The sequence below is a fragment of the Xyrauchen texanus genome, chromosome 23 (genome assembly GCF_025860055.1).
Source record: "Xyrauchen texanus isolate HMW12.3.18 chromosome 23, RBS_HiC_50CHRs, whole genome shotgun sequence".
NCBI lineage: Eukaryota > Metazoa > Chordata > Actinopteri > Cypriniformes > Catostomidae > Xyrauchen > Xyrauchen texanus.
Genome location: NC_068298.1, coordinates 36,472,215 through 36,499,294, shown reverse-complemented (window position 1 = coordinate 36,499,294; position 27,080 = coordinate 36,472,215). Strand labels below are relative to the sequence as shown.

The 27,080-nt window shown below is 37.4% G+C and overlaps 1 protein-coding gene across 1 annotated transcript; it reads left to right on the top strand.

Annotated features, from left to right (window-relative positions):
* Positions 1–3,106: 3,106 nt before the first annotated feature.
* Positions 3,107–20,052, top strand: LOC127663360 (dead end protein 1-like). The gene is made up of 5 exons (XM_052154912.1): positions 3,107–3,127; positions 3,374–3,479; positions 10,229–10,690; positions 19,517–19,681; positions 19,733–20,052. Exons 1-5 carry the CDS (start codon positions 3,107–3,109, stop codon positions 20,050–20,052), a joined length of 1,074 nt encoding a protein of 357 aa, XP_052010872.1.
* Positions 20,053–27,080: the final 7,028 nt, after the last annotated feature.

Below are 27,080 nucleotides of genomic sequence, written 5' to 3'. Positions count from 1 at the left end.
CGGCCCTGCATATGACTCCAGTTTTTATGTCTTCAGAAGCAATATAATAGGCGTAGGTGAGAAACAGAACAATATTTATGTCCTTTCTTCTAAAACTCTTCATTTGGGTTCAACAGAAGAAAGAAAGTCAGACACATCTGGGATGGCATGAGGGTGATTAAATAATGAGACAGTTTTCATTTTTGGGTGAACTGTCCCTTTAACTACGAGTCCACTTGCAATGAGGATAAGCAAGGTTTGTGGTGACCGCATTATACAGTATTTTGTCAAATACTATAGAGACAATGTAAAACTGGGATGTCAGTTCTCCTATTCGGTCTGTGTCATGTTAAGAACTCTAATTGTTTTTGAGACCTATGCGGGTCATGGTAATAGGGTAGATTACTTAAGAAATGTAATCTGGTACTGATTACAAATTACACAACTTAAATTCAGTCTAAATAATAAATGATCAGAAATGTAATCGTTTAGGTTACATTTATTAAAGTAATTTAATCTGATTACTTTTGGATTACTAGTTGCATGTTTTAATGAAAAGCAGTTATTTTGAGTGTCTTAAGTGGCAGTATACACCCTTTTTACTAACACAAGTAAAAATGAAATCAAGTAGCAATTAGCTATTTGTCAGCCCCTGAGTCCAATGTCAAATCTGTGTCCTGAGGCAAAACCAGTTGAAAACCACTGTTCTGCTTTTCTTTTCAGGGAATGAAACAGCTTTACTGTTACTGAAGGCACAGGAGAGATTTTCTAGTGCAAAAGTCAAGAGCTTCAGGCCAAACAGAGAACTAAGCAAGGTTTTGCCTTTTATGTTTCATACACAGCATCATTATACAACTACAAACTGTGCACCTCATATGCATTTGCTATAGTTCATTTCTGTCCATATAACTCGGTCTTTGATCAATAGTAGGACTGCAAACCTATGATAATGTCACTTGGTCAGAGCTGTACTTGACAATACACTGTATCCTAAACCTAAACCTTCCCAAGCCACCATTAAAAAGAACCTAGATGGTGTCTATATTAGACACGTCCATATTAAAGACCAACGTTTCACACTGACATGTACATTTTGTTTTGAATTAAAAATAAATAAATCTGATACATTTTCTGAAGATAGGTTTTTCAGTACAAAATGTAAGTAAAAAGTAATTAAAAATAGAATTCTAATTCTAAAATTATTATTTTTAAAAATGCATTTATTAAAATGACAAAAAAAAAAAGCTTAACTTATTATAAAAACATAGAAAACAAAAGTCCAAGATCAACAAAACACACTAAAAAAAAAAAAAACATTCACTGCAGTTTGTCTCAGTGGACAGCTTTATTGGACAGGGACCAATAGGCCATGACCGCTGGAACATTCACCCCAGCAGGACACCCAAAATTTGATGATCCCTTTACGAGGGACACCCTCTGTGTGAAAAATACCATAGTAAACATATTATAAGGATTTCTTGTTTGAAAAATTAAATAGTTGGTTTTTATATTGTCATTTTACTTAAGCCAAAAATTATTAAAATATTATCTGGAAAATATTTACATCTTATTTAGTTGACAGTCCATGTTCCTTATGCTAGTGTAATGTTAGATGTATAAACCTGAAAAGAAAAAATTTCAATTCAATTACATTAAAAAAAATGTACCATAATAATGTATATTTATTGTGAAAAGCGCTATATAAAAAAATTGTAAATGTAAATAAAATTAAACAATAAATATTGTTTCAACTTTATAAAGGGAATTGAATTACAACCATTATTTCTTAAAAATAAGTTTTTTAATATATATAATAGGCTATATGAAATTAAATGCTGATTTGTTTTTATTTCTGTTTTTATTTGTTACAATTGGTGTCAGTACAATAAAATAATTTGTGATTGATAATTTCAGAATGAAACTGTAAAAATGTCAAACTATGTCAACATATCTTTTTTCTCAGAATTATTTTATGCTGAGAACCTGTGACAATAAATATTGAAATAACTTTTTTTTTTTTTCAGTGGGATAACTAAACAGATCTCCTTGCATTTAAATCATATGCAATGCTGCCCTCTGCTGGTGAAACGTGGAACCTCTCCAATCATCACCCTCAATTAACAAGAAAAATAAAGCTGCTCATTCCGTTTTAAAGGTGCACTCAGCGATTCCTTAGAAACATTGTTGAGATTCAATCTCAACTGCCAAAACAAACACACCCCTCCCTTCAGTGCTCCTTTAGAAGCTCCGCCCCCCACCAGCTCCAGACACTCTCAACTCTCCTGAACTAAATCTAACATTACAACAACAGCATATATGGGTTCTGTGAAACACATTAAAATGTATGTTACCCACCTATCGAGAAGAAAAACAGCAACTTCTGCATTTGTCTTTAAGTCTTTTACCTCTCAGAGTTCTCTCCACCGCTGAAAATCCTCGCCGATAGTGACGCGGCTCCTAGCCCTCGACATATCATAATCCTTATTTTCAGTTTATATTCGTCTGACCTTTTTCTCTTGGTCTGTTTCTCAGACATTTCTCTGCTCCTTTAGAAAGTTTGCATCAGCCAGATTTTCCGTAGCTCTTCTCTTATCGCTCTGCCCCCACCCCCCCATCCTGTGCACAGGCCAGTACCGCCCCCTGTTGCTGATTGGCTGGAGTAGTGTTGTGTGGATCAGTCTGTTCAACTTTGTTTTTGTCCCATTTACATAGCCAGGGCTGTGTACAAATACTTCATTTTTTTCAGCCCACCCACTGATGTACAGCTAGCAGACTGTGAGGAGATATTTGCAGAATTTGACAAAGTGTATTGGATTAGAATTACTGAGTGCACCTTTAAGTTGTTTCACAACAGAATCCTCTCTAGATAAGCGAGTGTAAAACTGATTAAATCTATCTTAAGCAGTCTATGAAACGTCATTTTTGTTGACCTGCTGTTTAATGGCCTAGCATCATCTGTTGTTTTGCACATTCTTGGGCCTGAAATTCGAGCGTTTGAGCAGAGTCCGCCCACTTTCATCACATTTATCCAATAGTCCTCTCTAGAGGAGTCATAAGGTCACTCCTAATGACCCGTGCTTGACTTCTGCACATATTTACAGGTGTGCCATCACAGGTGGACCGCGAAATGGAAGGAGAACAGCGACAGGTGAGCGATATGACCAATTTTGTTTACAGATATATTTATAAACAGCGTGACCGTTCCCTCGCGACGTCAACCTCGCGCTTTAAAGATTTGACATAATTTAGAATTTGGAGCAAAGAAAACATACACGTGTCATCAATGTTTAATTAATATTGTCTTTTCACTTTCGGCGGGTCTTATGTGCACTCTAACCTATGAAGTAAACCGCTTCAAGCATTATATCACCTCTACTAACTTTATTGTTCGCAGGGTTTGAACCCGCAAAAGCTGAAGTCACTGGAGGAATGGTTACAGAAAACCTCCATCACTTTAACACAGGTCAATGGTCAGAGGAAATATGGAGGTCCCCCTCGGGGTAGGTACTCTCGAGTTCAACTGTACACCCTCTGTGATCAAGCCTTTGAGATTAAAATAACCCGTGGCAGTTCAAGCGGTTATCTTTCATCGCATCATGAGATACTGAGGTATCATATAGATGAAAGCAGTGTTGTGGCAGATGCAGTCATAGATCAGTCGATGCAGGAACTGTATTTCTGCTTTTAGAGACTAGAAGCATCAGGCGCCATTGCTTGACCGTGAATTGTTGGTTTAAAATAACTCGTCACGTGGAAATGATACATTGTAGGCATCTTATTAAACACTGCAGCTGTGACTCCAGTAAAACACACACACACACACACACACACACACACACCTGGATATTAATCAGTCTGCAAATGCTCGATCTTTGGTTATTGGATAGTTTGAGCTTAGTGGTTGATTATTAAAGTTAGTGATGTTTATTAAAGTGAGTCAGGATTCAAGGTCTCCTTAAGAAAGTTAAAGATCAGATATGTGGATTTTGTTTTACTTTTCAAAGTAGCTAAAATAAGATGCTTTCCAGAACATATGTATTTAAATTTATTTAGTGAAAGTTTAGCAAAGTTATTAAACTATTATGGAGAAATATAAATCAATTAAAATATGACATGGGACATTGACAAAAAAGTAGAATTTTTTTTTGTACTACTTTAAAACCCATGTATCAAGTTAATAGAAATGTAATCTTTGTGTCCATGTTGGTCTCATAAAATGCAGAAAATGTTTAGTTATACAAAAATGTAAATTTAAGGACTTTAAAAATGTCATGTGGTGTAACCATCAAGCAAAAGTTTTTTTTAAATAGTTTCCTTGCACCTTGTATACTTGTGCACACTTAGTAATAATAATTTTTTTTTTTGCAAATATCATGAATTTGAGACACAAATATCAAGGGTTACACCACATGACCTGAACAAAATGTGCCTTTTAAAAAATACATATCTTTACAATATAAATCAAAATATCTGATACTAATTAAAAATGTGTACATTCATGAGTATCTCAAGTTTTTTTTTTTACACATTACAACAATGTTGCCTGCATGTTGGTTACACCACCTGACTTTGAATTGTTGTACAAAAGTTTTTCAAATGTTAATATTTTAAAACAAAACAGTTTGTTTTTTTTCTAAACTTTGAATATTTAGAAATATAACTTTTTTCAAGAATGCCAGCTTTTAATGAGACTTATTTTATTATGATTATTTTTATTATTACGGTCCCCAGAGGGTTAAAGCACTTAGACGTTTAGCCCCAGAAAAAATTAAAAAGTGTGTGTGTGTGTGTGTGTGTGTGTGTGTGTGTGTGTGTGTGTGTGTGTGTGTGTGTGTGTGTGTGTGTGTGTGTGTGTGTGTGTGTGTGTGTGTGAAGGGTTTTTTCTTTTTGAATAACGTAAAGGAATAGTTCACCCAAAAATGAACATTGTCATCATTTACTCACCCTCATGCCATCCCAGATGTCTATGTCTTTCTTCTGAAGAACACAAGTGGAAATTGTTAGAAGAATATTTCTGAAGACATTGATTTAACCACTGGAGTCATATAGATTACTTTTATGCTACCTTTTATGTGCTTTTTGGAGTGTCAAAGTTTTAGTCACCTGTTTCACTTTGGTTCACTTAAATTGTATGGACCTACAGAGCTGAAATATTAATATTATATTTTTTGTTCTGTTGATGAAAGTTATACACATCTGGGATGATGTGATTGTGAGTAAATTTGGAGAAATCCCTTTAATAATCCAACTATCCCTTTAATAGAGTCGGTCAGGAAAAAATAGTGTCACGTCATTGACCTATATAGGTCAATGACGTGATAGACCGAATCTATTAAAGGGATAGTTGGATTATTAAAGGGATTTCTCCAAATTTACTCACAATCAAATAAAAAATATATATATTACACACAATGTAAAGGACAATCCATTGCTAGGTGAGTGTTTAAATATTTCAATGCATGACGTGGAGGTGAAGAACCATCTGACACCTAGAGGATTCAAATAATTTAATGCACACCTAGCCACTTGTATACCAATCCCATTGTTTTCAAACACTGTAGCTCATGCACTGTAAGTGGTGGCAGAAAGCCAAAACACTGTTGTTAGATTTAACAGGTTAGACAGCTAGCACTATCAGGGCTGTTTTTAGGCATATGCGAAATAGGCAGTCGCCTAGGGTGCCACCTGCTTGGAGGGGTACCAAAGAGGAGGCCGCGGTGATACTGGGGAGGGTAGCGTCACATGGGGTAACCACTTTGTGGTCGCAATTATGTGGTTCTCGCTCCCAATGGGGTGCATGGTAAGTTGCGCGTGGGTCGCGGAGAGTAGCATGAGCCTCCACATGCTGTGAGCCTCCACGGTGTCATGCACAATGAGCCACGTGATAAGGTGCGCAGATTGACGGTCTCAGAAGAGGAGGCAACTGAGATTTGTCCTCTGACACCCGGGTTGAGGTGAGTAACCGCGCCAAGTAGTAGTGAGAATTGGGCATTCCAAATTGGGTTGAAAAAGGGGTCAAATAAAAAGTAGAATACCTCTGTCAAAAGTTTGTCACACTGATGAATGCATCAACAATTGACCACACGTGTTTAAACGGTCATAATGCTTATTGGGTGTGCTGCCTCCTGCCTACATAGGCAGCTGCCTTCTATGGTATCATCCTAACTGACCTTGAATCTCATAAGTGACTGATATCAAATGCTCTACTTAGGCAGCAACTGTTTGCAACACCCAAATAGCACTGCAATAGAGCACAACAGTTTTGTTACAGAATGAAAGCTCAAGTTCATAAGACAGACCTACCGTGAGCTTTGAGGTTGTTAATTGATGGTATATGCTTCTGTTGAACCCAACAGTCCGTGTTATTTCATGTTTTAATAGCACAATTTCTGATGAAGAACTACACTACCCATGATACTGAAGAGAAAACGTCCACCAACCAGAGTCTCAAGGCAAACAAAGCATGCCAAAAGAGCTCTGCAGCGACCGCCCACTCCCATAACACACCATGAATGACACAGTTGAGTCTGTCTCCCTACACTCAAACTAAAACCCCAATTCCCCCCAAAAGTTTGTATGGTATGGAAAATGCTAACAGAAATGAAAAGTGATTTATAAATTCTTTTCACCCTATGCTATATCAATAGCACTACAACAAAATCACATTATATGAGTTTTACCTACTGAATATTTTTTTTTTATATATATATATAAATATATATAAAATGTATACAAACTCCTTTCAAATCAGATGATTACAACACGCTCCATTACAGTTGGGACAGTTGAGTGTTTACCACTGTGTGACCATTTGTTCTAATAACACTTATTAAGTGTTTGTTATAATTATATTATGAGAATGTATGGCACATTATGAAGCACACAAAAGGGCTACGAATGCCCCGTACAATTGCTCAGTTGAAGACCAGTATAATGGATGAATGAAGGGAAAAATCTGCTCTCTAAAGAAATGATACACTGTGGTAGACACTCGACTGTCCCAACATTTTTGGAGCATACTGCAATCATCTGATTTAAAATGGTTGTATATTTAAATAAATAAAAACAATTAAATACATCAAATAAGTTGTTGTTGTAGTGCTTTCAATGTAGCACAGGATGAATAGAATTTAAAAACCGCTCCTTTTTGTTTTTATTAGCATTTTCCATACAGTCCTAACTTTTTCAAAATTGTAATATATTTGAGTATTTTGCAATTCAATTAGGGCTGCAACTAACGATTATTTTGATAATTGATTAATTGAATGATTATTAAACCATTTGGCGAATATTGCAACGATTAATCATGAGCTCGTAACTAACTCTTCAGCTTGTGCCCGACTTAAAAGGTTGTATTAAACGTGCTTACTAACAATAAAGAGGACAATATCATCTTTTAAAAATACCTCTAAATTACATTCACTGAATTAAAATTTTATAAGTTAAATTCAGTAATGAAATTCACTGCAAATAATCCCATTGTTATCAAGTGTTTTAGTCTTGTTTTTCATTTTAAATTGTCTAAAACTCCTTAAAACATGATACATTTACTTGAGAAGCAACATATAAGATATTTAGACTTGCTTTCAGAGAATGTATCTTAAATATACAATAAGTGTATTTTGTATATAAGTGTATTTTTTTTCTTGTTTATACTTCTGCGAGTGCAATAAAGACAAAATATACTTATATTCAAGATCTATTCTCTAAAAGCAAGTATAAATATCTTATATGCTGCTTCTCAGGTGAACGCATCTTTTTTTTTTTTTTAAGGATTTTTAGATATTTTAAAAGATTGTTATTTTTTATATTATATTCATCATTCACAGATAACTATTTTTTCTTCTGCAGTATAGTTTATAAAGTAAATGTACATTGTTTTAAATGAGTTTTAGATCATTTTATTGGAAAATAAGCCAAAACAAATCAAAAATGTGTTTTGTTGCAGTGTATAATGGGGCGAAGACTACTCCCTCTTGCCTTTCTGTTAACTTCAGTCCATCTTTAACTCACAAAAAAATAAAGCTGTTATTGCCAAATTTCTTCACAATAAGAAATGCACAGTGACACTTATATTATGATTCAATAAGTCACGAGCAATCACGTTATAGTCTAGCTACAGCAAGTGCGCGCTCGAGGGTTGAGCGTCCCAGTTACAGAGTGTGCATCAGCCAGATGCAGTTTCAATCTCTCCCCCTTAGATCAGGACATTCACGCAACTCATAGAAGAGGTGCTGACCGCACAGATATATGCCAGTTTCGGAGTTTGTAGTTATTTACATGATCTGCATCCATATTATTTTAACTTTAATAAAGCTATAACGCATTAAATATAACTGCATTTAAGATTTAACACCGGGGTGTTTCCTTTTAAAGAGCTCCAGCTCCACTTATTTCACAACGACAGTGCTTCTGTATTATTTGGTATTTTTGTATAATTCCCTTGTACTTTGCGATCTACATCACCTGAAGCTGTTTGAAGAGTTTGGAGTGCATCTGGACTGTGATCTGTGTTATTCTTCTTCTCCTCAGTCAGGCATGAACTGCAGTGTTGCTCTCACACTCCATCATTAGAGTTGCATACGATCTCATGTTACGTTAAATGAGAGTAAACGACTATTCGACAATGACTATATTTGCCCACAATTGTTTTATTGTCGACATTGTCTATAACGTCAACTAATCGTTTCAGCCCTAAATACAATTGTAACACAGTTAAGGATGGGCAAGGAGGAGAGGAGAACCGGCTTGTCAACATAAATAATATTGAATGAAAACTCAAACCAAAAGCACAAACATAAACACACACATGACAACAATTTTTAAAAGTGTTATTTCCTAGACAACATAAAAAGGGACGTAACACCCGTAATTCTCTCTCTCTCGAACCATCGTCACCGGCCACTTTATCCCTCGCGCGCCTCATCAGGCCGATTGGGGAACGGGCGCGTGATATTCCGACCCGGCCCCGCCCCCCTCCGCTCCACAACAATTTTAAAATATTGTTTCTATACTTCTAATCAACAACTTTAAAATAAGTTATATTTTTGACATTTATTCAATTGATATCATTCGCAATGCTTCATGAGATTGTAGTTCATTCCCTCATGAAAGACATTAAGTACACTGTCTTGTAACTTTGTCGTTGTCCAATTTTCAAATAAATGTTTTCTTCAAATTAAAGTTTGTAAAGTTTTGAATCACCTTGCAGCTGGTTGGTTTAGTTCATGGCTTAGAACTTTATGAAGGATTATATAAAAAGTCTATGGAAAAAAAATTGTTGGAAAAATTATTTCAGAACCAAAACAGCTGAAAAAGTTGCGCTCTATTGATTCCACTCGCAATTGATTTCAATACAGGAGACGCCAAAGGAAAACCATGACGCTCTAATAAACGTTATCTTAAAATGATACACAGCACACATATTTTGAGTAAAATAGTAAAAGTATCTATATAGTAAATCGTACATTTATTAGTATAGTACAACTATTTTATAGAAAATGTACAAATAAATATCAGAATTGAATTTTTTCATTTATGCATTAATACTTCAATAATCAAAGTTGTATATTATGGCAATGCATTCTGGGACTATCTTCTGCCAATTGTGACAGCATAGCATGCACAAAGTTACCATTTGGAAAAAACTTTTGCTTTGGCAGCATACTTAGGATGGCTTAAAGGAATAGTTCAGCCTATAATGATACATCATTGCAAGTCAATGGGGTCCAACAATTTCAAGCTCAAAAAAAGACATACAAGCAGCATAGAAGTAATCAATGTGACTCGAGTGGTTTAATCCATGTCTTCTGAAGCGATACGATCGGTTTTGTGTGAGATCAAACCAAAATGTAACTCATTTTTTTTTTTTTCACTTACAATCTGCATTCTCCTTGTTGCAATTATGATTTGAAGCATGATTACACTACTTCAGAATTGATCAATTCTTATTGCTTTAGAAGACATTGATTAAACCACATGAGTTGTATGGATATTAATAGATATTCACGTAATTTCTCCATCAAAATGTCTTCATTTGTGTTCTGCAGAAGTAACAGTCATAGGAGTTTGAGACTGCAGAAAGGATTTGGAAAAGAGCTATTGTGATTTCATAGCACATAAGACTCTTTTCTCAGAAGATCAAGGAAATATTATTCTTCATGATACACCCCCTTTCTTTTTTAGTAAAAAGTAAACGCATTGATCTCTCACTCCTTTTTGATCTCCTTCATCGTTTCTTCTCCTCCAGGCTGGCAAGGTCCTGCTCCAGGCCCGGGCTGTGAGGTCTTCATCAGTCAGATCCCTCGAGATGTATTTGAGGATCGTCTGATCCCACTCTTCCAGAGCGTCGGCACTCTTTACGAATTTCGGCTCATGATGAACTTCAGCGGGCAGAACCGCGGCTTTGCCTACGCCAAGTATGGCGACCCCGTGACTGCCTCCACTGCGGTAATGACCCTCCACCAGTACCGGCTGCCGGAGGGGATTCGACTGACTGTACGAAGGAGCACGGAGAAGAGGCAGCTGCGTCTCGGTGACCTCCCGTCTAACGTGAACCAGGGGGAACTGCTGATGGTCCTCCGCCTGCTCTCTGAGGGGGTGGAGGATGTCATGCTGAAACTGGCCGGGCCTAAAGGGAGAGAGGTCGTGGCTCTAGTGAACTACTCCTCTCACTACTCTGCATCCATGGCCAAGAAAGTGCTGGTGCAAGGTATGCTGGGATGTTTATTTTGAGTATTTTTGGAATGGCATACTAACTATTTTTTCAAAGAAAGTAGGATGCAGCATTTACTGTATGCTTTACACAGTATGTGAATTTTTTAGCATGCATGGAACACCCAGGCCATGTTCAATAGTGTACTGGGCTGCATTAATCGAATAAATAATAAAAATTACAATTACAGCTGCCACAAAAAGCTCATCATGAATATTGTCAATTATAGCAGTCCATGTAAATGTTCCATTTATTACATACATGCATATTACATACAAAAATGCAATTGATCCACCCACAATAGGTATTTCAGCTGTATCCAGTATGTACATTTTCTGTATGCATAGAATTGAATTTGAATTAAACATGAACAAGTTTTTTATTATATATTTGGATGAACATGATAAACATTTCAAGCAGTAGATGCTACATTGAGTTTAATGTGCAACATGACAGAGATTTGTCCAGTCTTCATCTTGGAAATCCCAAAAAAATATTTTGCATTTGTAATTTATATTTTGTGTAAAAAAAAAATAATATAGATAAAAATATATTAATTAGGGCTGTCAATTAGATGATAATTTAGTGATATAAAATTAACACCCGTGTCTCCTGACCATACATAAATATTATAATGAAAGTATCTACCATTGGAGCAATTCAAGCTTAAAGGAACAGTTCACCCAAAAAGGAAAATTCTCTCATCATTTACTCACCCTCATGCCATCCCAAATGTGTATGAATTTCTTCAGCAGAACACAAATGAAGATTTTTAGAAGAATGTTTCAGCTCTGTAGGTCCATACAATGCAAGTGGTGCCAAAACAAGTCAGCATAAAAGTAATCCATACGACTCCAGTGGTTTAATTCATGTCTTCAGAAGTGCCATGATAGGTGTGGGTGAGAAATAGATATTCAAGTCCTTTTTTGCTCGAAATTCTCCCTGCCCAGTAGTGGGCGATATGCAATGTTAAAGTGGGAATTGACTGAGCAGGGATGATAATTTATAGTAAAAGAATTCTTAAATATTGATCTGTTTTTCACCCACACATATCATATAACTCCTGAAGACATAAATAAAACCACTGCTGACTTATGTGCATTTTGGAGCTTCAGAGTTCTGGCACTTGCATTGAATAAACCAAAAGAGCTGAGATATTCTTCTAAAAATCTTCATTTGAGTTAAGCAGATTAATATTATATACATCTGGGATGACATGAGAGTGAGTAAATGATGAGAGATTTTTCATTTTGGGGTGAATTATTCCATTAAAGTGCATGTAACTTTGTTTTTATGAGCCGCGTCAGCAGGGGGCAGTCTGCACACATCAACAAACCTCATTAGCAGCACAGTCATAGAATGAGAGCTGCTCATACAGGACAAATGCATTCTTGACAGCTGGACGAAGCACAACAAAATGAAGGCATTTCAAGACATATTTTCAAAGTTTTAACTTGAACCAGTGTCCTAAAAACGCTGCATTTATGATGCTAAAAACCATTGAGATGCTCCAAAATCATCTGCCTGACTATTATGTACATAAACTGACAATTAAAAATAGTTCAGATGGAACGCAAGAATACTCCTGCAACCAAGGACAGATTTAACTCAATTGCTAAATGCTGTCGATTGCTGACTACAGTAGGCTAAAGTTCAATGATATGTAGATAAAACCTTGTTTTAAATCTGTAGGTTAAAATGGTTCACAAATCATTCTGAATTTGTATAAATCCCTTGAATGAAGTGAGGTTATGTGACAATGTAGCATAATACTGTTTGTCGTTGACACAACATGCACTCCACTCTGAGAGTCCTCCCTCCCAACTATGGAAAAAAAAAAGAAATATGATTGAACATAATTAGAGATGCACCGGTCCCATACCCAGATCGGTATCTGCTTCAATACTGACGTTTTTACACTGATCGGGTATCGGTCTGACGAGCCTGATCTAAATCCGATACTGTGTATTTAGTAATGGTCGTTACAGTCAATCTCAAAAAATGACTAAACAGAACTATAAAAGCAACATTTATGTAGTCTAAATGATTTTTGCATTTTATTCAAAGTCTCTTGAAGACAAACTCGGCAAAAAAAAGAAATGTCCTCCCTCTTTCAACTGCTTTTATTTTCAGCAATGTGTTATGTGTAAATATTTATATGAACATAAAAAGATTCAAAACTAAGACATAAGACATAACAAGTTTCACAGACATGTGACTAACAGAAATGAGAATAATGTGTCCTTAAAGAAAGGGGGTCAAAATGAAAGGTAACAGTCAGTATCTGGTGTGGCCACCAGCTGCATTAAGTACTGCAGTGCATCTCCTCCTCGTGGACTGCACCAGATTTGACAGTTCTTGCTGTGAGATGCAAGTTCCCGGACACTTCAACAATTCCCAGATGTGCTCAATGGGATTGAGATCCGGGCTCTTCGCTGGCCATGGCAGAACACTGATATTCCTGTCTTGCAGGAAATCATGCACAGAAGGAGCAGTATGACTGGTGGCATTGTCATGCTGGAGGGTCATGTTAGGATGAGCCTGCAGGAAGAGTACCACATGAGGGAGAAGGATGTCTTCCCTGTAACGCACAGCATTGAGATTGCCTGCAATGACAACAAGCTCAGTCCGATGATGCTGTGACACACCGCCCCAGACCATGACGGACCCTCCACCTCCAAATCGATCCCACTCCAGAGTGCAGGACACTTATTGTAACTTATTCCTTCAACGAAAAATGTGAGTCCGACCATCACCCCTGGTGAGACAAAACCATGACTCATCAGTGAAGAGCACTTTTTGCCAGTCCTGTCTGGTCCAGCTAAGGTGGGTTTGTGCACATAGGTGACGTTGTTGCTGGTGATGTCTGTAAGGACTTGCCTTTCAACAGGCCTGCAAGCTCTCGGTCTCAGCCTATTGCGGACAGTCTGAGCACTGATGGAGGAATTGTACGTTCCTGATGTAACTCGACAGTTGTTGTTACCATCCTGTACCTGTCCCACAGGTGTGATAATCTGATGTACCGATCCTGTGCAGGTGTTGTTACACATGGCCTGCCACTGCGAGGACAATCAGCTGTCCCTCCTGTCTCCCTGTAGTGCTGTCTTAGATGTCTCACTGTACGGGCATTGCAATTTATTGCCACATCTGCAGTCCTCATGCCTAATGCATGCCTAAGGCACATTCACGCAGATGAGCAGGGACCCTGGGCATCTTTCTTTTGGTGTTTTTCAGAGTCCATAGGTCTTCAAAGGTCTCTTTAGTGTCCTAAATTTTTATAACTGGGACCTTAATTGCCTACCGTCTGTAAGCTGTTAGTGTCTTAATGAATGTGCCACAGGTCATGTTCATTAATTGTTTATGGTTCATTGAACAAGCATGGAAAACATTATCTGTAAAGTTATTTGGGTTTTTACAAAATTATCTTTAAAATACAGTATCCTGAAAAAGGGACGTTTCTTTTTCTGCTGAGTTTGTTATGGCTTTGTCCATCGCAAAAGGCTGCGTTTAATAAATGAGTAGTCGTTATGCTTTTCGCTTCATACGTGAATGAGCAGCGCTCTGTTAAGTGTCACACACTTATGGCACGTGCAGTCACTCATGATGCGCTGTTTTCAATGCTCCCAAGAACAGTGCGCAAAAGACCTTTTTCACAGACTGTGATGAAGTGTTTCTACCTAATTTAGCAGTGTAAATCTAGCAAATTTGTAATATTTTCCGTTTTGAAATGATTTAGTGTATATTCTTGCTTTATCTTGTGATGGGGTTTCTTATACAGCTGCTGCAGGAGTGACAGTAAATGTGTCATCTCTCATCTGACTGTTGTAATCCATCACTGTCTTGAATTCCTTATGTGAAAATATATGTAAATGTAGTAGTGCTTTTTTTTGCTGTTGAAGCATATGGTAAAGTAAAAATAATAGTTGCTGTGGTCTCTCATTCACCGCTATAGAAGGTTACTGCAATAGTTTAGTTCCACATTCCAAAACACAGAAATGTGAAAAAGGTCTATATATGAGCACTCCACACAATCTCTATCTCAGAAGTAGATGCTTGATAGGCTTACTGTGTTTCCTGGAAATCGTGGAAAACCTGGAATTTTCTAATGCGGTTTTATAGTCATGGAAAAGTAATTTGACAATGAGATGAGTTCCTAAATGTCCTGGAAAATACAATGGCAAGATAATGTATGGGAACCCTTTGGAATTACCTGCATTTCTGTATAAATGTGTCTTAATATCTGGTTTGATTTTCATCTAAGTTACAATAATGATCATATATCAATCTGTTTTAACCAACAATACATAACTTGGAAATGTGAATCCCTAGGTTAATGACGTCAACAAAAGCTAATTGGAGTCAGGAGGTGGCAAACCTGGCATCCAATTAATGAAACAAGATTGGAGGTGTGGGTTAGAGCTACTTAGACCTATAAAAAGCACACAAACATTTTGAGTTTGCAATTCACAAGAAGCATCTGCTGACGTTGATCATGCCTTGCAAAAAAGAGATCTCAGAAGACCTACGATCAAGAATTGTTGCTGTGCATAAAGATGGAAAGTGTTACAAAGCTATCTCTAAGAGCTTAGACATTTATCAGTCCACAGTTAGACAAACTGTCTATAAATGGAGACTATTTAGTACTGTGGCCACTCTCCCTAGAAGTGGCCATCCAGCCAAGATTACTCAAAGAGCACACTGCAGAATGTTCAATGTGGTAAACAGAACCCTTGAGTGACCGCTAAAGAATTGAGGGAATTATTGGAACTGGTTAACCTCTCTGTTCATGAGCCTGCTATACTGAAAATATTAAACGGGCATAGTGTCCATGGCAGGACACCACGAAGGAAGCTGCTGCTTTCTAACAAAAACCACTGAAGACCACCTTGACACGCCACAACTTTACTGGGAAAATATTTTGTGGACTGATTTTTTTGGGAAGAACAGGCAGCACTGTAAAAAGGGCACCACTACCAACATGAAAACATCATCCCACTGTTAGGGTTGAGAACCGAGGATTGGTTCTTTTTCAGAACTGGTTCCATTCTTTAAAAAGTACCGGAATCATATGATCTTTGTGACTTTCGGTTCTGTTACCGATGTGGCTGAAACACCATCCTCAAATATTCTGACAGTGTTTCCAGCAGCGCTGCCCCTTACTGACTCTACAGTGTAAAAACACAGTTCTACCAGTGTATTTAATTCCAATCGAACAAGTCTCGAGTCGGCTCTTTTTAAAGCATGAAACATATGTGCTTCTGGTACAGTTTGATTCCCGAACCATTCTAATGAGCCGGTTCATTTTAATCTACAGTGTGAAAAATACAGTGTTTCCAGTGCACAAGTAATCTTATACTGATGTGCAAGTTATGAATGTCCAACTCGAAATTAAGTAAGAACTGTTGAAGTACAAGATTAGACAACATAACACAGTCTGAACTGTCTCTGGAACTGTTTATTTAATGCTGACCTGCTGTGTCTCTATTAATTCAAGCATTGCATATGAAAATTATTATTAAAGATACATGAGTTTTGTTGTAATAAGTGGAAAAAAGAAAATATGCCATCACATTTCATGTTGGTTTAGATTTCTTTATTTAAAATAGAGTAAGGATCTATTATTGGATTGTATTTGTTACACAAAGGCAAACACACCTTTTACAAGAACTGTATTAAATGTATTTCAGATTTGTTACATCTGATCTATACAAATCTGAAATGATCTTATTATTTGGTAACAGATGGCAGAGGGTAGTAAATACAATAAACATTGCATTTCTCATTTCTATTATTTTAAAAGAAATGCTAAAAACATTACTTGCAACGTTACTGGAACCATTAAGGAACTGGAATCATTAAAAAGAACCGGAATCGTAAAATTCCTTACTATTCCCAACACTACCCAACGTTGAAGTAAGGTGGAGGGACCATCGTGGTTTTGGGCTGCTTCGGGGCCTGGATCGCTTGCCATCATCGAGGGAAATATTAATTCCCGAGTTTACCAAGATATCCTACGGGATAATGTCGGAGTGGCCCAGTCAGATCCCAGACCTTATCCCAATAGAAATGCTGTGGAATAACCTCAAAATTCCTTCTGAACGTTATGCAGGTCTTATCCGCAGCTACCAGAAATGCTTGGTTGAGGTTATTGCTGCAAGGAGGATCGATCAGTTATTAAAAAGGGTTCACTTTTTCCTCAGCACTGTGAATGTTTAATGGGATGTGGTCAATAAAGACATGAAAGAGTATAATTGTTTGTGTTGTTAGCTTAAGCAAATTGTGTTTGGCTAAAACTGTAACTTAGAAGAAGATGAGATCACATTTTATGTCAAATTAATGCAGAAAACCAGCCAAAGGGGACACATACTTTTTCTTGCCACTAATTATATGTCCTGGAAAACATTTTAGTATAATAAAATGGTTTGTGTCCCTGACATGATTATTGTTACACATACAAGTATTGATATTGATATTGATAGGAGTGGTGGTGGCGTAGTGGTCTAACGCACATAACTGGTAATCAGAAGGTCATTGGTTCGATCCCCACAGCCACCACCATTGTGTCCTTGAGCAAGGCACTTAACTCCAGGTTGCTCCGGGGGGATTGTCCCTGTAATAAGTGCACTGTAAGTCGCTTTGGATAAAAGCATCTGCCAAATGCATAAATGTAAATATAGTGCAAATTATTTACATTTTGTATCTATTTTAATATTTATTTGGAATTTGACTTTTGGGACGAAAATTATGTTTGAAAGCGTATTTAATCTAATTAAAATCGTTATATGTCCAAGTGTGATTTTTATAATGTGCTGCTGGCTTCAAAATGAATGTGTGAAGCTGAGCGTTTGTACTCTGAAACCATCATGAGCATCACGTTTGCTCTGGGCGTGTGCATGAGTATTAGATGACAGTGAGCAGAGCGCTCTGAAGCGTGCAGCACATACAGAATATACTGTATATTTATTTTAATTAAATCATTGTTTTTTGTTGTTTAATAATCACAGTGCTCTCTCGTGTGATTTTGCTTCAATATTACAACCGTCTGGCACATAAAATGTCCTGGAAATGTCCTAGAAAATTCTTCCTAGAGTGTCACAAGTCACAATCTTCAATTCCGTTTCACAAGCTTTCGATTTTAATTTCGATATCGATACAAATGGGTATATTTCAGTTATAATGTCCACTTTGCTAACATATTAAAGACATTCTTTCCCAGCTAATGCTGCTAATTATAAAGGGGGCCTTCTGACTAAGTGTATTACGAAAATTGTACTAAATATATTTGACTAGTATTTCATCATTTTGGCTTTTTAAAAATGAACAAATCCATGTATTCAATCAATAAATAAGATATATTTCATATATTTTTTGCTACATGTTTCTAGTTTAATTGCTAGTCTATTTACAAGTATCAAGATCATTCAAATGAAGCATCGATATTTTACCCACCACTTATTAATACTAAGAAAAAAGAAAAGGGTATAGCTGCAGACAGAGGTCCAAAAAGGGGCATGAGCTCCAAAATCGCCAGTAAAGATATAGGGAGCCCCTTACCTATCACTTTCCCTCGCCCTAACAGTCTGTGGAGTTGTTGCCCCTTGTCGCAAACCCCCTTTGGAGTAACACCGCCCCCTTCTGGAGAAACCACGCCCTATTCAGGAGATCCCGCCCCATTTGGTGATCTCTGGCCTGCAGCTATATCTATTTGAGAAAAAAACAGCAACAGTGGAATCGTATCGGTATCCGCTGATACTGAGAGATCAGGTACAGTGGTCGACCGATTTCAGGTTTTCAGTGGCCGATACCGATATCTAGAGAGCAGGATGGCCGATATATATGGCAATATACATAATACACAACAACAAAGAGCTAAATCAAATATATAAAACAATTCTAAAGACAAACAAACACTTATACTTTCTCATTCACTTAAACTTGAAAAGAAAAATCCTCAAACAGAAATTGTAAATCTAATGGTAGATTTTGGAACCGATCAAAGGAAGTTAATACTTTTGTTAATTGTCCAAGCGAACACTGTAATTTGCCGATGGCTATAATTGCAAAATGGCCAAATATCAGCCGATTAATTGACCTGGCTGATGTATCGGCCTATATTAGGTATCATTGGCCTACAGCAGGGGTGGGAAATGTCCGGCTTTGTGGTGTATAAGGCCCGCAAGACGATTCGAGAAATAATTTGAAAAGCAAAAAATAGCTTTGATTCCATGAACTTAGAATATAAAAAATTGTATGGTTTTGTATTGTATGTTAATTTTGTAAATACTCAAATCGCCCTAGTAATAGTAAAAAGGTTCCACACCCCTCTCATACAGTCAACAGCTATTCAATTTGTAATCAAGTTTTATTCTCTGTGAGGTAGCCTTAGGGGCCATTCATACAGGACCTGTTCTTGTATTCTTCTCTATGTACACATACATGAGGCGGTTGTCTTTGACAGCTGCATCATATCTTGCTGTTTTTCAGTATTTCAGTTCTGCTGGTGTATCACACCATGAACAGTATGTTTTTAAGACACGGTGTAAAGTTTGAAAAAAATTTATCTGAAGACCTGTGGATTCTGTTGCAATCTAAGCTGTTCTGAGCGCAAGAACACATCCTGTGTGAACGGCTCCACATGCTCTCTGTAAGCCAAGGCTGTGCTGACTGTTCCATCGCCAAAACATGAAGCTGGTATTCCAGGTTTGAATTGAAGTGCAGATTTACGTGCAGTCACAGGGCATAATTAACGTTTTTATTTATTTGCACTAAATTGACAGTGCTGAATAAATGGACTGTCTAATTTATGCTCTAATGCTTTTTCAGCATTCAGGAAGCAATACGGCATGCCTGTTACCGTGAGATGGATGTCTGTTACCTCAAAATCCAAGCATGTAGAGCAGACAAGGCCAGAAGATGGTCCCATTACCCCACCAGGCCTGAAACCCCTCCTCAAACCCTCCCTTCCCCTTCTGCATCCTCAACCGTCCAGTCTTAACATCCTGGGCCAATCCCCCCTCCAGTCCTTCTCCCAGACTGTAGGGGGCCCGGCCACCCAGCCAAAAGATGATGTTATGCCTCAAGCTCCTATTTTGCCAGATGCCGAGTCTCAGCTGAAGTGGTTTTGTGAGCTCAACAGACTTGGCATTCCGCAGTATGAAGCATGTTACCATCACACCGGTCCAGATGGCTTCCTCTACTTTACCTACAAAGTGCTGATCCCAGGCCTCCCTTTGCCTCTGCAGGGGTTTGTCCAGATCCTGCCGGGCACCAGCGCCTGCGCTATGAAAGGGGAAGTTTATCAGGCCGCTGCTGAGCAGGTCATCAAAACCATTTGTAAGGTCTCTGGTTTAGCTGTCTAAAATGATGAACTGCTGTTGCAAATCGCATGTTATCAGTTTTACGTTCGGTATTACGGTTTAAAGGCATGTACTGTTAAAATGGTTCCAGTTTTGAATGAATGAGCGGAAATTTGTATTCAAGTATTTTGTTTACTGTTAAAGAAAAAGGAGTGATGCATACCAATTTACTTTAATTTTGCCAGTAATGACTGAATGAAAGTCTTAAATTCAGTGGTATGAAAGTGGCATGAAGTCTTAAGTTCTCTTACCATTTAATATGTTTTATAATATTTTAACTATGTAATATTATTCATTTGGATGTTATTTTACAGTCAGCCCCATCACATTTGGATGACTTTGCATGTTTGTTTTCACAATTTATTATTTTGCATGTTTTTCATGGTGTTTAATTGTTCTTGGTTTTCACAATGTGTGATTCTCATCATTTTTGACTTTGCATGGTGTGCTCTGTATTTCCTTGTTTGATGGGTTGTATTGACTATAAAAGACTTTTGTACAGTAAATAAGTGATGTGTGCAGGCTATTGCTTTTTTCACTTTGGCTATATCATCCATCTTCCTCAAATGAAACTTCACTGTCCAAATGGCCAAACTAAATTGTGTCCTGTATGTGGCACTAAAACCATATCATGACTGACATTTAAATTGTGCTTTAAAGCCAAAATTTAGCCCATTTACTGTTCTGGGATCAGTACGTTATACTCAATTAACAGCATTTGTCGCACAATGTTGGTTACCAAAAAAATAATTATGACTAGTTCCTCATTTATTAAAGGACCACTTACAATGGAAGTGATTAGGGCCAGTTCATGCTACAAGATTTAACATGATTTTTGTGTGATAAAATCTCTTATTAACCTCATTTGTGTGAAGTTCTTTCCAATATTACAACTACGTTGCCATGACAACATGACGCCAGTAAACCCTACAAGTGATTTTATTACGCTAACGTCATCTTGGCATGTATAATGTTTGCATTTTGTGGCTATACTTTGAAATGGCATGTGTGTTTATGTTTATAAACGGGCCCCATCCACTTTCATTGCAAGTGGCTTACTGTAACTATGATTGTTGCCTTGATTAAAAACAAAACAAAAGGGACAAGTCAAAATTATTAATGTAATCAACATTAAAAGTTAACACCATAATTATATTATTAATGTCGTATAGGTGTCACGTTTCAGGAGAGGTGTAGTCCAGTATTGACGACAAGTATTCATTCAGGTTTGGCCTCATCGATTCCTGATGGATCGAATCAATTGCCCTGCTAAAGTCTCGTATTGAAATTTGGAAATTAGTCACATTAGGAAAGCAAAATGGGTTGTGAGTGCTGTTTTACTAACTATATTGTCCCTGTCATTTATTATAAAGGAATTTGATCAGAAATTCAAGATAGAAAAGTTAACTGACACAAGACAGCAAGGTAACTAAAGGTATTTGCTTGAGTAATTCATATTTATTGAGAGAGCTGATGAAATCCAAGCAAAAGTACCCAAGTACCACTCATCTCCGTCTGAATGGTAACTGTTTTGTAAGACTACAGGGTTTGTTTCTTGGTCTCATCCACCAGATCTGCTCTGGGTACATCCACCTGCAGGAGAGCAGACATCATCTTAGCACAAAATCAAAGGTTTATTACACTCAAAACAATAATTCTTTGGCTGAACTGGATTCAGTCATGGACAGTGGTTCCACACGTTTGAAACGAGTTTTCTTAAATCAAAATTAACATTTGCATTCAACTTAAATATTTAAAGTCGAAGGAACTTAACTGAGTATACCCAACAAAATTTGACATGCTAAGTCCAATGAAATGCACGCTTGGAACTAGAAATTCTTTGCCCGGTTTCACTTATCCAAACAAATCATATTCATGTTGTCCCAACACAAATGAATTTAGTCAAGCTCAAAAGACACTTTTTAGTTGAATCAAATCTAAGTTTCCTTGGTTACAATATTTTTTTTTGAGTAATATGAACATTGGAGGTTTGAGTAAAACTGACGACAGTGAAAGTTAAAGAGTGAAGTGAAGATAGAAAATACAGGTGAAACTCGAAAAATTAGAATATCGTGCAAAAGTTCATTAATTTCAGTAATTCAACTTAAAAGGTGAAACTAATATATTATATAGACTCATTACAAGCAAAGTAAGATATTTCAAGCCTTTATTTGATATAATTTTGATGATTATGGCTTACAGCTTATGAAAACCCCAAATTCAGAATCTCAGAAAATTAGAATATTACATGAAATCAATAAAAAAAAAGGATTTTAAATACAGAAATGTCGGCCCTCTGAAAAGTATAATCATGCATATGTACTCAGTACTTGGTTTGGGCCCCTTTTGCATTAATTACTGCCTCAATGTGGCGTGGCATGGATGCTATCAGCCTGTGGCACTGCTGAGGTGTTATGGAAGACCAAGATGCTTCAATAGCGGCCTTCAGCTCTTCTGCATTGTTTGGTCTCATGTCTCTCATCTTTCTCTTGGCAATGCCCCATAGATTCTCTATGGGGTTCAGGTCAAGCGAGTTTGCTGGCCAATCAAGCACAGTAATACTATGGTCATTGAACCAGGTTTTGGTACTTTTGGCAGTGTGGGCAGGTGCCAAGTCCTGCTGGAAAATGATGTCAGCATCTCCATAAAGCTTGTCTGCTGAAGGAAGCATGAAGTGCTCTAAAATGTCCGGTAGATGGCTGCGTTGACTCTGGACTTAATAAAGCACAGTGGACCAACACCAGCCGATGACATGGCTCCCCAAACCAACACAGACTGTGGAAACTTCACACTGGACTTCAAGCATCTTGGATTGTGTGCCTCTCCATTCTTCCTCCAGACTCTGGGACCTTGGTTTCCAAATGAGATGCAAAATTTGCTCTCATCAGAAAAGAGGACTTTGGACCACTGAGCAACAGACCAGTTCTTTTTTCTTTAGCCCAGGTAAGGCGTTTGACATTTGAAGCCCATGTCCAGGACCCGTCTGTGTGTGGTGGCTCTTGATGCAGTAACTCCAGCCTCAGTCCACTCCTTGTGAAGCTCCCCACACATTTGAATGGCCTTTTCCTGACAATCCTCTCCAGGCTACGGTCATCCCTGCTGCTTGTGCACCTTTTTCTTCCACACTTTTCCCTTCCACTTAACTTTCTATTAATGTGCTTTGATACAGCACTTTGAGAACATCCAACTTCTTTTGCAATTACCTTTTGAGGCTTTCCCTCCTTGTGGAGGGTGTCAATGATGGTTTTCTGCACAACTGTCAGGTCAGCAGTCTTCCCCATGATTGTGAATTCAACTGAACCAGACTGAGAGACCATTTAAAGGCTCAGGAACCCTTTGCAGGTGTTTAGCTGATTAGAGTGTGACACTTTGAGCCTACAATACTGAACCTTTTCACAATATTCGAATTTTCTGAGATTCTGAATTTGGGGTTTTCATAAGCTGTAAGCCATAATCATCAAAATTATATCAAATAAAGGCTTGAAATATCTTACTTTGCTTGTAATGAGTCTATATAATATATTAGTTTCACCTTTTAAGTTGAATTACTGAAATTAATGAACTTTTGCACGATATTCTAATTTTTCGAGTTTCACCTGTATGCTGATTCAAAGGGCAACTGACCAGTTGACATGCGTGGACGTTTTATTTCAGGTTCGCTATGTGCAATGCGTAAATTAATTGAAACCGACTGAATACTGTTCACAAAACTCAAGTAATTTAAGGGTTAAACTTCTGGCACAGAGTCATGTGATACAACAACATGCCATCGATTTCCATGAACTCCACTTCTATGGGTGCAGAGCCAACAGAAGTGCCTCTGGTAAGAATGTTTTTTCATTGAAATCTATTTGGGCGTAAAGAGAAGCGTCTCTAGTTTAGTTTGGTATGCTGACAAACATGATGTCCATGTATGTGGATTTTGGGACATTATTCCCTCAAAAGTTGAAAAAAGAAAAACATGGTCATTTCAATTCATTTTAATATAAATTGTGTTATTGTTTTATTTTGTTATCACTTTACAATACAGTTCCATTCATTAACATTAGTAAATGCATTCCTTACTGTGCATTTTCACACTGAGAATAAATGTATTCATGCAGAAGCAGAAAAAAAGGCTTTCGGAGGCTTTATATGGGGTTAGGATGAAAATAAGGTGCATTTCGAACTGTTCTGAGAACAGTGCAGAAAGACAGCTCACTGGAGATTAAGTCATTCACTAAATAGGGAGCAAGGGAGCATCCCATATCTTTCTACGCAGCTAAGTGCATTTGCTCCTAAAATCTGACCAAAAGTTCAGTTTGAGGCTGCAGATGATGTTTGGATCACTCAACATGTTTGGCAGACATGGACAATGATAATCAAAACATAGATTCAGAATTGTGTAATGCTACTTTTTATTTTAACATGGTTGGCAGTGATTGGATGATGCTGGTCATTCCTTTGAATAAGAACTATTTATTCAGATTTATAGAAAATCAGATGTGATGTCTATAATGTCTCACAAACAATTTGATGGGATTAAAAATCAGACTTTCTATAGCTTGGTATTATATAACATTTCACAACTTAGTCCCGCTGTCCACATATGTGGACATACATTTTTGCTATGTTTATTAGGAGCAACTACTGTAGTTACAAATCAGAAAGAGAAATAGAAAATGCACACAGCAGTCATGCTCGGGTCTCAGGAGCTTAAAGGAATAAATTGTCATTATTAACAGTATTCACCAGACTTTCTTCTTACAACAACAAAAGGAAAATGAAAAAACAAAAATATTTTGAAAGCTTGTGTGTTTTTTAGTCCTTTATGGAGCAGACCAGTCACTACTCAATTTCATCAAAAAGCCAAGTGAAGTTTTTTTAAATGTTTTTGTTCTACAGAAGAAAGTCATATGGGTTTAGAGTGACATTAGGGTGAGTAAATGGTGCACTTTTCCTTTCGAAATAACCTTTCCTGCTGAAACAGTAACAATAACCTATTATTTCATAGCATTATTTACAGGGGTTAAAGACAACATTATATTAAAATGTAATCATTTTCTCCCCCTCTGAAACAACTTTCCTGCTAACGTAATTAAGGCTACATGAGCGGAGATAAATGTATCAATAATGACATGCACTGACACAATCAAGTCCTGCCCTACATTATTTCCTTTTGAATATTCAATTTCATGTAATCAATAAGGTGCAAGAAGTCGTGCTAAGCTGAATATAGTGAATAAAGTGTGCAGAATGCAGCGGTCATAGCTGTTACACCTGTTATGCATTGCATGCTCTATAAACAAAATTACATTTCAATTTTATTTTTTTTTATCATGAGTGAGTTATTGATAAGTGTTACTAGCTTGATTGTCATGAAATCTTATTTACATGATGCTGGTTTTATCTAATGCAGTCATGTAGAATGATTGAATGAAGTGACAGCCAACACAATAAGCTCTGCTCATTTTTGCGGTTTCAAATTATAAAACTGTATGCCTGCTTAAATATATAATTACAATAATTAAATATTTTTTGTGTGTGATTTTATTTTATTATTATTATTACTATTATTTGGTTTTCCCATGAGCTGTAATAAATAAATAAAAAAAAAAAACACAAGACTAAAAATATATGCTTATTCTGTGCAATATCTACTTTTTCGTATCGACTCCTCTTCATGATGTCCATCAATAGTGCAGTGACTTTAATTCAGTGTAAGCTGCACTACAAAAATAGACTCAATGCTTCTGATGTAAATACACTCATTTGTTAACATGGCGCTGAAATAATTACACACTGCTTCAGTCCTGGTTCATCATGCGGTGTAAAACAGGTGTTACTATAATGTGTTTTTAGCAAGCTGGAACGCTTTATAGATCAATCAGCATCCCTAATCAGAACTATCATTTTAATAGAAAACATGTCCCATTACAGAACTTGACTGCATTGTGGATGCCGTTTCATGTTGTCTTGACAATTAAACACTTGTTCGATATATAGACAGACTGGAGAGGTCTAATCTCACCTCTACTCGGCTGGAGACGTTGCACAGTTTGACGACTCCATCTTTTAGTTCCTGCTCTACTAATTTGGCCACCAGTGGAATCCCCATCTCCTCACAGTGCTGCATCTGGTTCAACAGCTTGGGATTTTTCTTATATAAAACTTCAGCCTACAGCATAAAGGGTCGAAAAGAACCAAACTGAAAATTAGCTTTGCTGGTGGAAAGATACAGCTTGGTGTGAGTCATCTAAAGTGGCTTTTCCACTGCACGGTACAACTCGACTCAGCTCGACTCTGCTCGCTTTTTTGGGGTTTTCCACTGTGGATAGTACCTGGTCCCTGATACTTTTTTAGTACCACCTCGGTTGAGGTTCCAAGCGAGCCGAGCCGATACTAAATGTGACGTCAAAATCCAGCAGATCACTGATTGGTCAGGGAGAATCGTCACTAACAGCTTCACTGACATCGGTGTCACACGACATCAACCCTCTAGTTTTAAAGTTAGCAACAGCAATAACTATCATTTGTTCACACGACTTTCAAATTGTGACAAAAGTAATGGCTGTGTGCAAAACCACGCCACGGTCAATAAACGATGTGCAGACGGTCCACTCGAAAAAGACTCCCAGGAAGTGTCGCACACGGCTACCACCGGACCTACCAACAGTGTAGAGAAAAGTAAAAAAAACTTAAGTGACTACAGAACCATCAAGGAAAAGTGGAAGTGGTTCGACTAAATGGGCGCCATCTAAACTGGCGAGCAATGGGAGGGAGAGTACCCTGGACTGGCGTTGATCCACGATGGAGGATGGTAAGTTTTGTTATGTTAACTCTATATTCTGCTGAAAGCTTCACTTTATTTAGTTGATCAGCTACTGGAAGCTTCTAAAACAACCAGGCCAATTTAACTGTTACACTTGTGTAAAATCACCATGCAACAACTGCTTTATGCAGCACAATGAGCTAGTAACTAACAGCTAGCGGTTGTGTTATTGTTTTGGTCAGTTTGTGTCATGTCAAGATGATGTCATGGCAGTAGAGGC